The sequence below is a fragment of the Panthera leo genome, chromosome D4 (assembly GCF_018350215.1).
Source record: "Panthera leo isolate Ple1 chromosome D4, P.leo_Ple1_pat1.1, whole genome shotgun sequence".
In the NCBI taxonomy this organism is placed as follows: Eukaryota; Metazoa; Chordata; class Mammalia; order Carnivora; family Felidae; genus Panthera; species Panthera leo.
In genome coordinates this window covers 19,629,874-19,645,700 of record NC_056691.1, presented here as the reverse complement: position 1 = coordinate 19,645,700, position 15,827 = coordinate 19,629,874, and the positions used below count along the sequence as shown (strand labels likewise).

The 15,827-nt window shown below is 44.5% G+C and overlaps 1 protein-coding gene across 5 annotated transcripts in view; it reads left to right on the top strand.

Moving 5' to 3' along the window:
- GNAQ (G protein subunit alpha q) overlaps window positions 1-15,827 on the top strand; it is a 349,957-nt gene that overhangs the window by 66,828 nt on the left and 267,302 nt on the right. Inside the window, exons 1-2 of one of the 5 annotated variants that reach the window (XM_042911856.1) lie at window positions 5,365-5,789; window positions 10,244-10,314. The exons of 3 other annotated variants lie outside the window; for them this stretch is intronic. In XM_042911856.1, the coding sequence (XP_042767790.1) occupies window positions 10,302-10,314 (13 nt within the window). In that variant the 5' untranslated portion in view covers window positions 5,365-5,789; window positions 10,244-10,301. Of the gene's footprint in view, window positions 1-5,364; window positions 5,790-10,243; window positions 10,315-15,827 lie in introns of those variants that run through there. One more of the 5 variants, XM_042911855.1, reaches the window with a different exon arrangement.

Genomic DNA, 15,827 nt, shown 5'->3' with positions numbered 1-15,827 from the left:
CAGGCACTTGTGACAGGGAACTGGTTACAGTGACAGCCCAGATGTGGAAAGTAAAGGGAATGAGGAGAACAGGGATACTGTTGCCACTTTTTTCTTGGCTAGGAACCAGAGTATAGGTTTGCTGAGAATCACCAAGTGATACTCGGTGTCAGGCACTGGTTTATGCAGTTGGCGTTGGGGGCATTTCATAGAAACCAGATCTTCACTTCAAATCCGTTTTGAAAGCAGATATGGTGTAAATCATTTTAAAAACGCCGCAAAAAAGGCAGCTTGAGCCACGCCGGTGCCGTTTTTCTTCACTTGGCGGCTGGTCCTGCGAGGGAACTGGGAGTGTGTTCTCGTTATCAGTTAGTGGGAACGCCTGAGGCGGCCTTCAACAGGAAGCCGAGTGGCTTGACCCTGCCCTTCCTGCTTAGTAAGTGGCCACTAGCTCTACTTACCCGGGCCTTGGGGGGAGGGCTGGGTGTTCCGGCTGCTGGCTGTGTGCGCGCGCGTGCGTGCGTGTGCGTGTGTGTGTCCAGTGTCCGTGTATATGAGCGAGAGAGGGAGACGCAGAGAGATGGACCTTTGGATCCTGTAGGCCGTGGTGAATGCCTTCAGTTAAGGAAATGGTGCACGTCTTCCCCTCAGCTGCTTCCTGGGCACAAGTCCCTGCTGTGGCGCATCCTCTTCCTAAGGAAGTCACTGACCATATTGACTCGTAGTACAGGGACAGTTTGACCGGAGCCTCTTTCAACTCCCCTTTTGAGAGCTCGGCCCTTGGGGAGGAGATGCGGGGACGCCCGGGGGACGCCCGGGGACCGCCCCTGCGCGCAGGGCGCCCGGCACAAATGGCGTGGCGCGCCTGCGGCGGGAATCTGGGGCCCGGGTGAGGACGTGGGCCGGCCGCAGCCTGCCTTGCACCCTTCTCAGCTCGTGCATCTGTTGCTTCGGCAGAGCTGTCTCCTGCCTGAGACCTTCACACGGGAAACCAGGCTGGCGCGGCTCTTGTCCACGAGGCGGGGGGTGGGGGGTGGGTGGGGGGAAGTCTGTTACCTGGTGAGAGGAGGCCAGCCAGGCCTGGTGGGGACCGAGCACGAGGAGGGGGTGCGAAGGCAAGGGGTGGCCCAGAGACAGAGAGATCAGTGCAGGAGGAAACGAGCTGGAGGAGCCCCCAGGTGTCTCTGGAGATGAGAGAGGCGGAAGTGGGCATCTCAGCTGAAAGTGGGAGGGGAGCCTGCACCCTTTCAGGTGGCGTTTTAAGGAAGAGAGTAACTGCAAAATCCGGGGCCCTGGTGGGGGAATCCAGGGCCCTGGTGGGGGAACCCAGACGGGTTCCCTCCATGTGACTCTTAGCTGGTGGCATGAAAGCTCACAGACCATCTGTTAGGATGGACGGAGCCCGGTGGCTACAGGTGTGGGCACCAGCATCACCTGGCCAGGACTCGAATCCTGACTCCGGGTACTTGTTGTCTGCATGATAAAGGGCAAAAGTCACTTTATCTTTCCAAAGCTCTCACTTGGCTCCTCTGTGAAATGGGGGATAATCACGGTGATTGTTGTCAAGAGTAAATGAGAGAATATGTGTTAAATATTTTGTATGGAGCCCAGTGGTAGTAAATAAATACTCACTAAAAGTTAGCTGGTGTCATTGTTGGATGTGTGTCTGACTTATGTCGGTGGAAGGAAAGAACAATAATTGTAAAAAGAACACATTTAATGAGATCAGAACAAAGCATATCCTTCAGACTGGATTCTTTTTGTGAAATAAAGGGTTACAAAATTAAGTTTTATGCAAAGGAAAGGCATCTTAAAATCTGTTATTTTAGGGGTGCCTGGGTGGCTCAGTCGGTTGAGCGTCTGACTTCCACTTAGGTCATGATCTCACGGTTTGTGAGTTCGAGCCCCACATTGGGCTCTGTGCTGACAGCTCAGAGCCTGGAGCCTGCTTCGGATTCTGTGTCTCGCTCTCTCTCTCACTGTCCCTCCCCTGCTTATGCTCTGTCTCAAAAATAAGTAAAACATTGAAAAAAAATTTTTTAAAATCTGTTATTTTATTATTTTTATTTGTTAAGTGATCTCTACACCCAACGTGGGGCTTGAACCCATGACTCTGAGATCAAGAGTCGCATGGGCTACCAACTGAGCCAGCTAGGCACTCCTTAAAATTTTGATTTTTTAAAAAGAAATTTTAATGTTTATTTTTCAAAGAGGGAGGGAGACAGAGAGAGAGAAAGAGAGAGAGAGATACAAAGACAGGGCATGAGTGGGGAGGGGCCAGAGAGAGCAGGCTCTGAAGCAGGCTCTAGGCTCTGAGCTGTCAGCACAGAGCCTGACATGGGGTTTGAACCCACAAACTGTGAGATCATGACCTGAGCCAGACAGAGTCAGACACTTAACCTACTGAGCCACTCAGGTGTCCCTGATTTATTTTTTTTGACTGCTGTCTATGGGTACAAAGGATTTCAGGGACAATATTTGTGCCTGTTGTCATGTTTGCAGTGAAAACCAGTACGTTTTTCCATTATCAAAAAAATAGAATAAAATAAAGCCCCAAACCAACATAAGTTCTGGTTAATTCAAGAAAAGTTGGTGGGAATTGGTTCTGGGAACAGCGGAGTATTTTTTGGTACGTGTTGAAGAGCTCTTGTGTCCTGACCCTGCCTGGGTCCTTACTGCACTCCTCCAAAGGGTGCCGTTTTATGTGGCATTGTGACTGTGTGCCTGTGAACAGGGAAATGTTTAGATAGGGTGATGCTTCCTTTATAAATAAGGAATTCTTTAGTCTACCTTCTGTCTGCAAAGAGTACTCACATAGATTCCTTAGTTTTTTACTCCTAAGGAATTAAATTTATCAAACCACATATTTTACAAATGAAGACAAATTCTTGTCATCTTATGAAACCAAGGTCTCTAATGAAAATCAAGAAATGACGATTCCGGGGGCACCTGATGACTCAGTCGGTTAAGCAACCGACTCTTGGTTTCAGCTTGGGTCATGATCTCTTGGTTCATGAGTTAGAGCCCCGCATGGGGTTGTGCGCTGACAGTGCAATGAATGCTTGGGATCTCTCTCTCCCTTTCTCTCTCTCTGCCCCTCCCCTGCTTGCTCTCTGTCTCTCTCAAAATAAATAAATAAACTTAAAAAATTAAAAAGAAAAAGAAATGAAGATTCTGTATGGCTTGACAAGTTTCAGTCTTCATACAGAAGGTTGTGTCAATGATACCGTTAAGCTTCTACTCTCCGACTTTAACTTTAGACTCTGAACCTTCCCCCACCTTCATTTCCCACCTCAGTTGTGCTCTCCCTGGTCACATTAATATTGCTTTGAATGATGAAAGTGAGGAGAAGAAGAATAACACAGTGGTTAAGAGCGTGGCCTGTGGAGCCTGAGAACCAGAGTTTGCATCTGGATCTGCCACTGAATAGCTGGACCGTCTTGGAGAGGCTACACGTCTTCTCGATCTCACGTCCTACGTGTATTTCAGCTGTGAATGGGGTGCTAATAGTACTTTCTCATCTGTACTACCTTTGCTGTGAGGATTAAGTCATGAGTTTGCAAGTGTAGGGTACTTAAATTTGTCACATGGCAAAGCACTATGTATCCATTGACTTTAATTTTAGAGCATTGTAATAGAGTCCTATGAGCTGCTGTGGCAAACATGCCTCATATCAGTTACTTAATTTAGTAGAAGATTGTTTCTCATTATTTGAAGTCTAACATGAGGTTTTTTTTTGGACTGGTGGGGACCTATCAAACCAGGTGGCACTTGTTCTTAATAAAAATATTCACATGTTAGAATACCTACCCTAAAAGAGGAGATCTTTCAGCTGAACCCAGCGTTAGTCATATATGGTCCGTATTTAGACCCAGCCCCAAGAAGCTGCTGATAAAGATATACCATGGGACTACTTGGGGTTTTTCAGGTCAGAGTTTTAAAAAAGTCCTGCAGGAGGGAAGTTGATGATTTGGAAAGGGGCAGGGGGTAAAAGTAAGCTGAAACATAGGAAAGCAAAGAAGTAGTTCAGTCCAGATGAAAGTAGAAAATTGTGGTCCATGTTGAGGGCAGGGAGGAAGGGGACTTTGGGTTTGGAATGTTGTTAGTGATTGAGATGTGTCGTAAGCGGGTCTGGAAGCAGAAGCTTCTCACAGTGAAATCAGTACGGTTGCACATCACCAAATAGGTGAATCTGAAGTGATAGCCCATTAGGAAGGGTGGATGAAATGTCCCACACAATTCTGAAGGGATAGTAACAGATTCATAGACATCTCATCATAAAGAGAAAGCAAGCGGAGTAATAAGGCTGATTAAGTCATTAGAGAGTATTAATGTGTTTCTGGCATCCAGAAATAACTACAGATATGCCTTGTCCACAACAAACTTCGCGTATTTGAAGTAACAGGACTTCGCTAGGGAAAGTTAAAATATTTCCTCACTTCCTAAGGATTTTCCCCTAGTCTTTGTTTTCAGACCTCACTAGCTTAAAGTATGATTTTATGAACTACCTTGAATTTGACATAAATCGTTGCAAAATGATACTTTACAGCTAGTCTTGAAATATTTTTTCCCGTTGAAAATATTTCAAATGATACTATAAAAGTGAATACTTTCTAATAAATTATAAATTTATCTGGACTTTTCCTCATTAGGTCAATACATACATAAATCAAGTGTGTTGATATTCCTTTGTTATTTGCTTAGTTTTGCTTATAGCGAAGACAAATCTGGAATATCTGATATAGTCTACTTATATATCAGCTGTTAGATAGATTTTCTGACAACTAATTTAAAAAATTGGGTATCAAAGCATATTTCTCCATGAGAAGGCAAACCATAAATTTTGTGGTTTAGACTTGTAGGGCATATTTAGAGCTCAATTAAGTTGACTTGCATTGAATTTAAGAGCTTCTAATGCAAATGAAGTCACCATGCATTTTATATGAGGTTGCCATTAAGATAGTCAGATATTCAAACTAACAGTATTGGAATGTGCTTTATAGATTAGGGATGTTTTAATATTATAGTAGGGAAATAATAAAAATTAATTCCACCTAAAATCTACCTCTTCTCTCTTTTGTTTCAGATCTCCTAGCTTTTGAAAAGTTATAGAAACAAAATAAATTATTTCCGTACCTTCTGTTGGGGTTACATGGATTAAGAATTTTCCATCTTAGGGGCGCCTGGGTGGCTCAGTCGGTTAAGCGTCCGACTTCGGCTCAGGTCATGTCTCACGGTTTGTGAGTTTGAGCCCCGCATCGGGCTCTGTGCTGACAGCTCGGAGCCTGGAGCCTACTTTGGATTCTGTGTCTCCTTCTATCTCTGCCTCTCCCCCACTTGTTCTCTGTCACTCTCTGTCTCTCAAAAATAAATAAATGTAAAAAAAAATTAAAAAAAAAAAGAATTTTCCATCTTCATTTTTTAGGAATTGTTCTTCTACTTCTGGGCCTTTTGCCAGATCATTGTCCTCTGTCACTCAAAAGTCCAAGAGTCTTAAAAAAAAAATCACAAAATATATTTCCGTGTTTCTAATTCTTTGTTTTCAGAATAAAACTCAGTCCTATAAAGCAAGATACGTAGCATTTGGTGACCTTAGTCCTTCCAGTCAATCATTGACTCAGGTGTGGGTGACGTAAATGCTAGAAGCCCAATGGGAAACATTCACGTTCTCGTGGAAATGAAAGCAATTGACTTGTGAGTTTTAAGTGTTTCTTGTGTGGTTCAACTTTGCAGAGGACAATGGCAGGAAAAAAACGAAGAGAGGCAAACCAAGAGGGAATGGAATTCTGAAAGGAGCTAAGAATAAGAAGGTAATGGGTAGGATGGTGAAGACAAGAGGATGGAGTGTTGAAAAGTTGATTCTCACAGCAGTTCCGTCTTGTGCTGCTTGTTGCCCTGCTGGTCCCCATCAAGGACTGTACTATTTATTATTACAACATGTCTGACTTGAGGCCTTTGCTGGCGTTTGAGGCCGTTTCCATTCCACAGTGGTTTCCTACCTTGAATATATTCTTTCTGCTGTGGTGAGAAATAGCACTGACAGAAAAAGGGTAAAACGGAAGCGTGTATCTCTTGAAGTGATCGATTTACTGTGGTGAGCCTCCTAAGTCACCAGAGCGTCCCAACACCTGCTTTACCGCGAAGGGTTCTCCGACTGAGCAAGGGCTATGCCAGCTGCAAGGACTGAACAGCCATATGTCAACTATAAACGGCAAATATTCTCAAACGAGTGGAGAAGCAAAAATTTTTTGTTTTACTTTGTGCAGACTCTATTGTGGAGATTGAAAGCAGTTTCTATTGCTTGAGTGTGTAAGTTGCCTTGAAATCCGAAATTAACAGGACTCTATCAAATACATGTCGAGGGAAATTCATTTGGCATTGAGATAACTGACTCCAGTAGAGATTTGCTTTTGTACATATAAAAAAAGGTCAACATGAGGTATGTGAGGAATGCTTTCTTAGGTCATGTGTGTCTAAGAAAGCAAGCAAATAAACATCTTCTCTTTGTGTGCTGAAAGGCCGGAAGCACCGTCTGTTGGCATACCACAACTACTCTCAACTTCTGTGAGTCCGTTTTTCAGGACCTCTGTCATCTAGAAAACTGGCTAGGCAAAGGTTTTGGATTCCAACTCCTTTTTATACTTAGACTGCTGGCCCAAAGACAGAACTTGTGATAACGTTAGGTTTACACACGTGTGTGCTTGTCTGCGTGTGCTCACAACCCCCCGTGAGTTTCTTCAGATGCTCAGGGGAAAGTGTGGAAAGCCTGATGCCTTTGGGAAGGACTCAGGAAAAAAGCTCAAAAGAAACTCATTTTCCATAAAAATCCTATAAACCCGTGAGGCCCTGAATACCTCCAGAATAAAAGCACAACTCAGAGTTTGCAGGAAATCTTTCCAACCTTCTAGTTATCAAAATACCATGAACATATGTGGGCACAGAGTTTTCATTAGCTTTTGTAAATAACCAATCCGGAATATGTGTAAGTTTCATATAAATAGAGGCATGGTTTAGGAAAAACTCAGACTTTACTCAAGTCATTTATGAGATTTAAAAAATGATTTTCAGAAGGGAATGTACATTACACTTACGATAAAAAGAAGTGAGGGGAAAAAGGGCATCTTTTTTTTTTTGTACAAATGTGATGTCATGTATCAAAACATTTTCAGCAGTAGTACTGGATGAAAAGAAAATTAGTAGTAATGTATTAAAACAACGTTTTAGCAAGCTGTTGGTAGCAGAAACACCCGATTCTAATTGGCTTCAGCAAGGAGGAAATGAATTCTTTCACGTAACCAGTGGTCCAGAGGTAGAGAAGGCTCCAGATGTCCCAGTGCAGTGCTCTGGTTCTCAGTGGCTCCTGCTTCTGTGAGATTCTTTTTGCTTTACGCTCATAGCAGCACCAGCCACACTTTCCAACTCCTTATCTGGATGTAGCAAAAGCAGAGACAGAAAGGTCTCTTTCTTCTGGCGTTTTCCTTTTTGGGAGCAAGGCACACTTCCCCAGTGCCCCTCCAACACATAGCCACCACCAGTATCAACATTCAATCCTGTTTTGAGTCTGAGAGTCAGACCTGCCTCCGGGGTCGGTTCACTTGACGGGGAACCAGACCTTGGACATAGTGATCGTCTCATTCAGGATTCACACGTGAACTGAGAGCAAGGTCACCCACCATCCCTTGAAGTGTGTGATGGGACAGACACACTAGCTTTGCTAGCAAGGGTTAAGGGGGAGTGGGTGTTGAGTAGGCAACCAGAGGTATCTGGTACATGATGGAACATGATGGAAAAGCCTGAGTTCTTAAAAACACGATAAAATGTGTCTATCAAATGAAACCTTTGGTTTTCTAGGTTACTTTAAAAATTAATATTTTTGTAGGTAGTTATTTTTGTAAAGAGAAGATACATTTTGCTAAAAAATAAGAATTTATCTTGAAAAATATCCTGAATAGAGCAATTACAGCATTTGGCACTGGGTTGGGGTTGAACATCATTTTATCTTTTTCACCAAGAGTGAGGGAGTTGGAAGTCCGTAGCTGAAACTCATCTTTGATCTGTTTGGGACAGCTGTTGGCTTCCTTGCTAAATCTCATGAAGTAATGTCCAGATGAAATACGAGTATTTAGACTTGAATCAGCTTTCAAAAAAGTCACTCGTATTGTTCTTGAAAGAGGGTTTGGCAGTGAGATTAGTGAGAAAGATACTATTGTGTCTTCATAGAATCTTGCAATGTGTGGATTTTTGACAAAACTTTGGGGTCTCCCATCATTGTCACTAGAATGATAATGGCAACATCTCTGCTTTATTCATCACCTGCATGTTCTGCCAGGCCCCATGCCCAATGAGTGGTATGTTCATCTTTTTTAAAAAAAATGTTTCCTTATTTTGAGAGACAGAGAGAGAGAGAGAGAGAGAGAGAGAGCGCAGGGGAGGGGCAGAGAGAGAGAACGAGAGAGAGAATTCCAAGCAGAGCACAGAGCCCAACGTTGGGCTTGATCCCACGAACCGTGAGATCATGACCTGAGCTGAAATCAAGAGTTGGATGCTTAACTGACTGAGGTGCACCCCCCACTTTTTTTTTTAATTAAATTTTTTTTAATGTTTGTTTATTTTTGAGATAGTGAGAGAGAGACCGAGTGCGAGCTGGGGAGGGGCATAGAGAGAGGGAGACACAGAATCTGAAGCAGGCTCCAGGCTCTGAGCTGTCAGCACAGAGCCTAACGCAGGGCTGGAATTTACGAACCGTGAGATCATGACCTGAGCCAAAGTCTGATGCTTAACCGACCTAGCTGCCCAGGTGCCCCCATTTTTTTAAAGGAGGAAACCTACCTGGTCCATGCTCCCATCCTACAAGGGTGGCAGGTGGGCATGGAAACCAGGGCTGTCCAATCTTGACGCCCGTGTTTCCAATATATCATCTTCCTTCAAAAGAAGAAACATGAATAAGGAGTGATTCTGGCCTCTATTGATGGAAAGGTGCTTAATCCAGTCCCTGGGCAGATGAATCACATGCTCCAGCATGCCTTTTGGTTGCATTGTGGAACACAAGCTCTACTATTTGCAGTGTGGCAGGTGTTAAAGGAAGTTCCCTTTCCCTGTCTCCCTCCCTCCCAGTTAATTCTTCTCACTGCAGTTGGTTATCCTGTTCAAGAAAATGCAGCTTTATTACTGCTCTGCTGAGAGCCATCTGGGGGCTTCCTATGGGAGTAGAAGCTAAACTTGTAGAGGATGTACTTGTCTACCTTCTCTGTCCCTGCCTCCCTCCCCTCCATTCCCTGACACTGTCACCTTTTACTCTTCTCTTTCTCCACTCTGCTCCTCGTTCCATCCCACTTACTGTTCCTCGAACCCATCAGCACTTCTGTTCCATTTTCAGGACTTCGCCTTTGAGGTATGTCCATCCCGGACTGCTTCCCCAGCAGTTCCCTGTTCATTTATGGGCCTGGTGTTTGTCTCCACCTACTAGAAGCTCCGTGAGAGGTTTTATCTGGTTTTGTGTATCGCTAGACCCCATGTGCCGGAATGGGACCCAACACGATGGCTTAGTAAATACTGTTGGCCAGATGATTGAGTGAGCGATTCGTCCACAGACCACAGCCCTGGCTGTGGACCCCGAGGGAGATTGACAGGAACACAGCATTGCTTACTTGTCAGACCTCCTAAATTGAGATGCCTCTGTCACGTGAGGGATGTTCAGCCCTTCCCTATCACCTGGGGTGAATCACAGTTTTGTGGTTTTGTTCGGCATCTTATAGTCTGACATTCCTCAAAACGTGGAAGCTAGATGTAATTCTTAACTGTGAGAAAACTTTTCCAGTCTGGCTTCAAGCATTGCAGAAGTCTTGAAGGCAGTCACCCAGAAGCTTCCATGTGTCGATGACTGTGCAGACCCAGAGAAACACTCCAGATAATATTGACCCTTATGTAGTTTTTTTTTTTTATTTTTATTATTTTTTTTAAATTTTTTTTTTTCAACGTTTTTTATTTATTTTTGGGACAGAGCATGAACGGGGGAGGGGCAGAGAGAGAGGGAGACACAGAATCGGAAACAGGCTCCAGGCTCTGAGCGGTCAGCACAGAGCCCGACGCGGGGCTCGAACTCACGGACCGCGAGATCGTGACCTGGCTGAAGTCGGACGCTTAACCGACTGCGCCACCCAGGCGCCCCAACCCTTATGTAGTTTTTGCATGGTGCTGCTCGTAGATGATAAGCCCATTGAAGGTGGAGCTTCATATCCAATTGATACTGTTTCTGCTCCCCCAGGAGCATGATGGCCGACCAAGAAGAGAAAACTAAGTCAGACTAACCAGCCACAAAGAACATGGGTAGAACAGGTGAGTCGCATTTCCAGACGAAAGATGCATAAGGCAACGGTAGTAACCAGCTTTGACAGATTGAACCTTTGCACCTTTGCACCCCGAGTAGCGTCTATCGCTTAGACAATATTTCTGGGGTGCCTGGCTGGCTCGGTTCGTAGAGCATGCAACTCTTGATCTTTGGGTTGTAAGTTCAAGCCCCATGTTGGGTTCTGTGGAGTTAACTTAAAAGAATAAATCAAATCTTAAAATTTCTTTGACCATGTGCCAGATACTGCGTTAAGAGCTAGGCATATAGTGATAGAAAACAGAGTATCCTCATGAATCTTGCAGGCAAGTAGGAGAAGCAGACATTTAACCAGGACACACGTAAATAAATGAAAACCCATGATCAAAACTCTGAGGAAAAAGAAAAAAAAGTAGGCAGTGGGTGAGGGAGTCATGCTGGAACAGGCCAGGGTGGACCTCTTTTTTTTTTTTTTAAATTTTTTTTTTCAACGTTTTTTATTTTTTATTTTTGGGACAGAGAGAGACAGAGCATGAACGGGGGAGGGGCAGAGAGAGAGGGAGACACAGAATCGGAAACAGGCTCCAGGCTCCGAGCCATCAGCCCAGAGCCTGACGCGGGGCTCGAACTCACGGACCGCGAGATCGTGACCTGGCTGAAGTCGGACGCTTAACCGACTGCGCCACCCAGGCGCCCCCAGGGTGGACCTCTTATAGAAACTCAAGGCATGACCTTTGAGTAGGTGTGAGAGTCCTGCTTTCAGGAGATTGTTTCGTGGCTTTCATTAGCAGTAGTCACGGGGAGCCTCGAAGGTCAAATCTGGATCTCTGTAACAGGGTCCACAACATTGGGAAGTTTAATAAGATGCAGAGGTTCTAGAAAGAGAATGGCAGTTTATCTCAGGCAAGCAGTGTTGCTTAGGGCAACAGGATTCTGTTGCATGGAGTATGTGTGTGTGCAAATAGCACGTGTGACCAGGATATCGAGGCAGCAGCTATGGGACGAGGGGAAGGAGTGGCGGCGGCTGTAATCCACACGGTGGAAGAATAAGCAAATGCTGATGTGGGATGTACTGCAATGCCAGGAAATTCCGGGAGATAGCCACGGCAGTAGAGGTGGTTTATACTTTTTGGTCTCCGTGTTTCAAATCGTAAGGCTGTGTCAAGTCAGACTGTTAGAGGAAAACACAAAAATAGAAAAAAAAAAGTCTTCATGCCATATCAACAAGATCAAAGTTGGTTTAAATTTGCATTGAATGATGGCGGTTTTTAAAAATTCACTTGTGCTAATCTAGCAACACCCGGTTGCTTATAGTGTTTTTGCACTGTTAATCCCTTGTACCTGTTAATAGCATGTAATGAGTGGCATACAGCTCGTCTTTAGTCTGTGGAATATGGGTTCTGCAAAGATGACTGCTCACAATTAATTTCTTCAGCTTCTTCCATCGTCTCAAGTGATACGGGTTTCTATAGGAGGAAAACCAAACAAACCCAAACCTCCGCAGACTCTTGTGAAAACCATTTTAGAGCAACCAGTTTATGTCCACACCATAGAATTGCCATTTCTTTGCCATGGTGTCCGGGTGTCAGGACCCGCAAATGGTAGCCAACTTGATGTCGAATTCTCCGCCTTCTCCCCTGAGCTCTCAGATGCCTGAATCCAGCCAGGCGTGAGGATCCTTCCATTATTGACTCAGAAGCTTGGTCCCTTTGTCGGCTTCAGTGGTCAGTCAGGCCGTTTTTCTCCCTGGCTCTGCTCAGGGTGTAGAAGGAAGCCCTGCATCATAGCACCTGCATTCCTGAGATGCGTCTGTTAAAACTGCAGCTCCCCCGAGAAGGCTGCTGCACGTAACACTCCAGGATCCGCATGGGGTTAGCGCTGCGGCTCAGTTCCTACAGGTCCTGGGGACGCCGTAATTATCATGACTTCATCCCACACATTTGAACATTATTGTGATAAGTCTGTGATGGCAGAGAGCTTCAGAAGCTTAAACAAATCTACTTCAGGGCTCTAGCGTATACTTACAAATATTACCTAAAAGGTTACTCATAGCTAGCTTTTTTTTTTTCTTCTTCAAATTTTGACCCAATTTCTTTTCAGAATAGACTGGCAATTTACCTGTCTGTTCTCCATGGGCCAACTTTTAGGGATGTGATGTTGTGTGAAGGGAGTTTTTTTCATGATGTTGAAAAAAAGATATTTTAAGACAGTAAAGCATATTAATTTGTAGATTCCTTTTTTTAATGTTTATTTTTGAGAGAGAGAGAGAGAGAGAGAGAGAGAGAAAATATGAGTGGGGAGGGGCGGAGAGAGAGGGAGACACAGAATCCAAAGCAGACTCCAGGCTCTGAGCTGTCAGCACAGAGCCCGAGTCGGGGCTCGAACTCATGAACAGTGAGATCATGGCCTGAGCCAAAGTTGGAACCTTAACCGACTGAGCCACCCAGGCTCCCCGGTAGAAGTGTTCTAAAGAAAATAAAAATGTAATGAATTTATCATTTTCAGAATCTTATATGTTCCAAGGACTTGGCTAACGATTTCATCAGTAAGGCTCTTCATAATAGTTCTACGGGTAATTGACCTGAGAGGTTCGACAACTTCCTGGCGGTGCCCTGCTTGGATACCTGACCACTTGTTTTTCTATTTGCACTAAGGCAGTGACCAAGATGATTTTTGAGGGGAGGGAGATAGTCCTTGGAGGACAGGATAAAAGGTTAGTCTTTACTATTTTTGGTGTCCCCCCCACTGCTGAGCACAGTGACCCATGTGCTGCAGATCCCAGTCAAGCCTGCTGTCCCCGACATTAAGTTCAGACTGTGACTTCCCAGGGAAGAATCTCCCTGACTAAGAGAGTGGGTCAGGGTGAAAGGTCCCTTGAGTCACCAAACTCTTCTGTTGATGATAGCAAAGCCAAGACCAGACGTGCCGGTGATGCTGATTTTCCGTGCATCGGTCACTAACACATTTGCTGGGTTTCCGTAAAATGCGAGAAAGTGATCACAGACCGACTGCTCATAAATCCGCCAAACCCCCTACAGGCAGAGGGCCTTGAGAGAAAGAAGCTAAGGGCACAGCTGCCAACTGAGGAGTGAGGCAAATAGCTCTTTGAAGAGGCCCAAGGCCACACCATTCTCCCAGGGTCCCCTGGAGAAGTGAGGGGTGAGGCTGGCTGGCTGTGTGAGGAGACGTCTCCCAGCAGGCTGAGAACGGAAGGGCTGTGGACATGCCCGAGGCTACCCACAGAGGAATTTGGAAGTGAATAAATAGTCACATCTGCACATTCCCTTAGAAGATTTTTCACAGCTTGAACTGGCTACTAAAAGGTAGGCACCCCCCTTTTAAAGAACGTTTAAAAAAAACAAGGATGCAGTTGCTTTCTGTGAAAGTATGCTTGCTGTTGATGTTCAGCTCTCTCTAAATGTATATTAAGTAAATGTTACTACCATATGCGAGTATGTGAGTATTCTATTAGCTGTTAAGTTAAATTAGCTGTTAAGTTAAAACCAAAATGCCTGTCCCTATGTAGAAGGTGTGGAAAGAAACACAGTTTCTTTGGTATTTGGTCCTTCAGTATGGCAGAGTGCAGAGTTGAAATATTTGAAGAGTTCAGGCATTGGTATATTATGCAGGTACCAGTTGGAGACCCACATACGTCTTTTCTTCATGACGCTTCTCCTAAAAACGTTTCTCTTGTTAACACTTAGATTTGTTTTTGGGTTTTGGTGTTTTAGACCAAACACTGGATTTAGGTAAAGGATTCATTAATGAGAATGCATTTTTCACTACTGCCCAATGAATATTTGATGGCATTTTTGTTGCCTTGAAATGGTAAGATGCTGTAAATACCTCTGAACAAGCTTTTCAAGAAGTTCATATTACTTCTCAGAAAAGCTGACGTTCGCCTAACCATGATAAGGCAGGGCTGTAGTCTCCCTCCTCCTCTTGGGTATATCGGTCTCTTATATTCAGCCAACTCCATGAAAAGGTGTAGAATTTCCCATGAGGTTTCAGGAGCCCATAGTGTTATTACCATAATTGATCGGTCTTTAACCTACCCACTTCTTAAATAAGAAGATTCACTTTTTATTTTTTCTTTTTGCCAACACCTGCAGTCAGATGGTTCCCTGTTTTGTTTTGTTTTTTTTTTTAATAGTGTGTGTCAGAAGTGGCTCCTTATAAAGACTAGGATCATTTCCTTTTCACAAAGCTTTCTGAGAATAGTGATACTGCTTTGCTAAAAATGTCTCTTTTGCAGAAGAAACTTTCCCTAAGCACGCAAACACGATGAGTGTGTGTGAAATGTGGCCAGTAACGGTAGCCATACTTGGCAGAGGCGAGTGACAGGAGTGAACAGCAGGTTTGTGCGTTGTCGGCCTGGGAGGGTTTAGATGTGGCCCAGCCTCCAGGTGGGAACCTGAACCGCATCCCAAGAGACGTGCCTACCTCAGGAGGCTAAACACAGAAACACTCTCCTCAAACCTAGCGAGTCAGTTAATTGTTGGATTTATAATTCCATAATTGAGACTCACTCTTATGGATGGTTAGGCAGTTAACTAGCCATATGGAAGTGATGTGGAATTCTAATCAAGGTGGAATTGAATAGCAGGGTAGAAACTCGGCAGGTCCGTGGCTTCTGTGCTGTGGGAAAAAGGGATCTGGACCAAGGATGAATACCTGGTTAATAAGGTCTTGAGAAGTGCCTGATAGCTTTTTCTTTAAGACTAGGGATGCAAGATAGAACTATGAAACATGAGAAAAATGAGATTTAAGTTGAGATTTGCAAAAGGGGTATTTTATTTTTATTTAAAAAAATGTTTATTTATTTTGAGAGAGATGGAGAGAGTGCAAGTGGGAGAGGAGCAGACAGAGGGAGAGAGAGAATCCCAAGCAGCCTCCATGCTCAGCATGGAGCCCAATGCGGGGCTTGATCCCGTGACCCTGAGATCATGACATGAGCTGGAATCGAGAGTCAGATACTTCCCCGGGTGAGCCACCCAGGCACCCGGGGATAACACCACATCAGCCCACTGGACTTTTACTTGGTCTCTAAAACAGAACATATAAGCTGGGAGTGGATGACCAGCTATGAACTGACTTGGGTCACGGTAAATGTGATTTTTGTCCCTCTACATTTACACCTGCCTCAGTCTGCTTTGGGGTCCTGTAGCCGTCCCTGCCTCCTGCCATCAAGGCTCCCCGGCTGTGCTGTTTGGCAGGATTGGATTTTGTCAGTTGCCTCCCACAAAGGAAATGCTCAGGAGGCATATGTTGCAGTGCCTTTCCGAAATAGTTGAAGATGTCACCTTCATAAACAAAAGGACTGGATTTATTTTCTTTCTCCCTTCCCTTCTTTTGATGATCAAAAGACAGAACATTTTAAGTACTCCCCATCCCCCCCCACCCCCATCTTGACTGATTGGAAGAAATACTGTTACATGGCAGAATATTGGCAGTGAGTAGAAATACAAAGCAGGTTTAACATTAACCTTATGGAGGAACAGTGCAAGACCAATGGAATGATAAA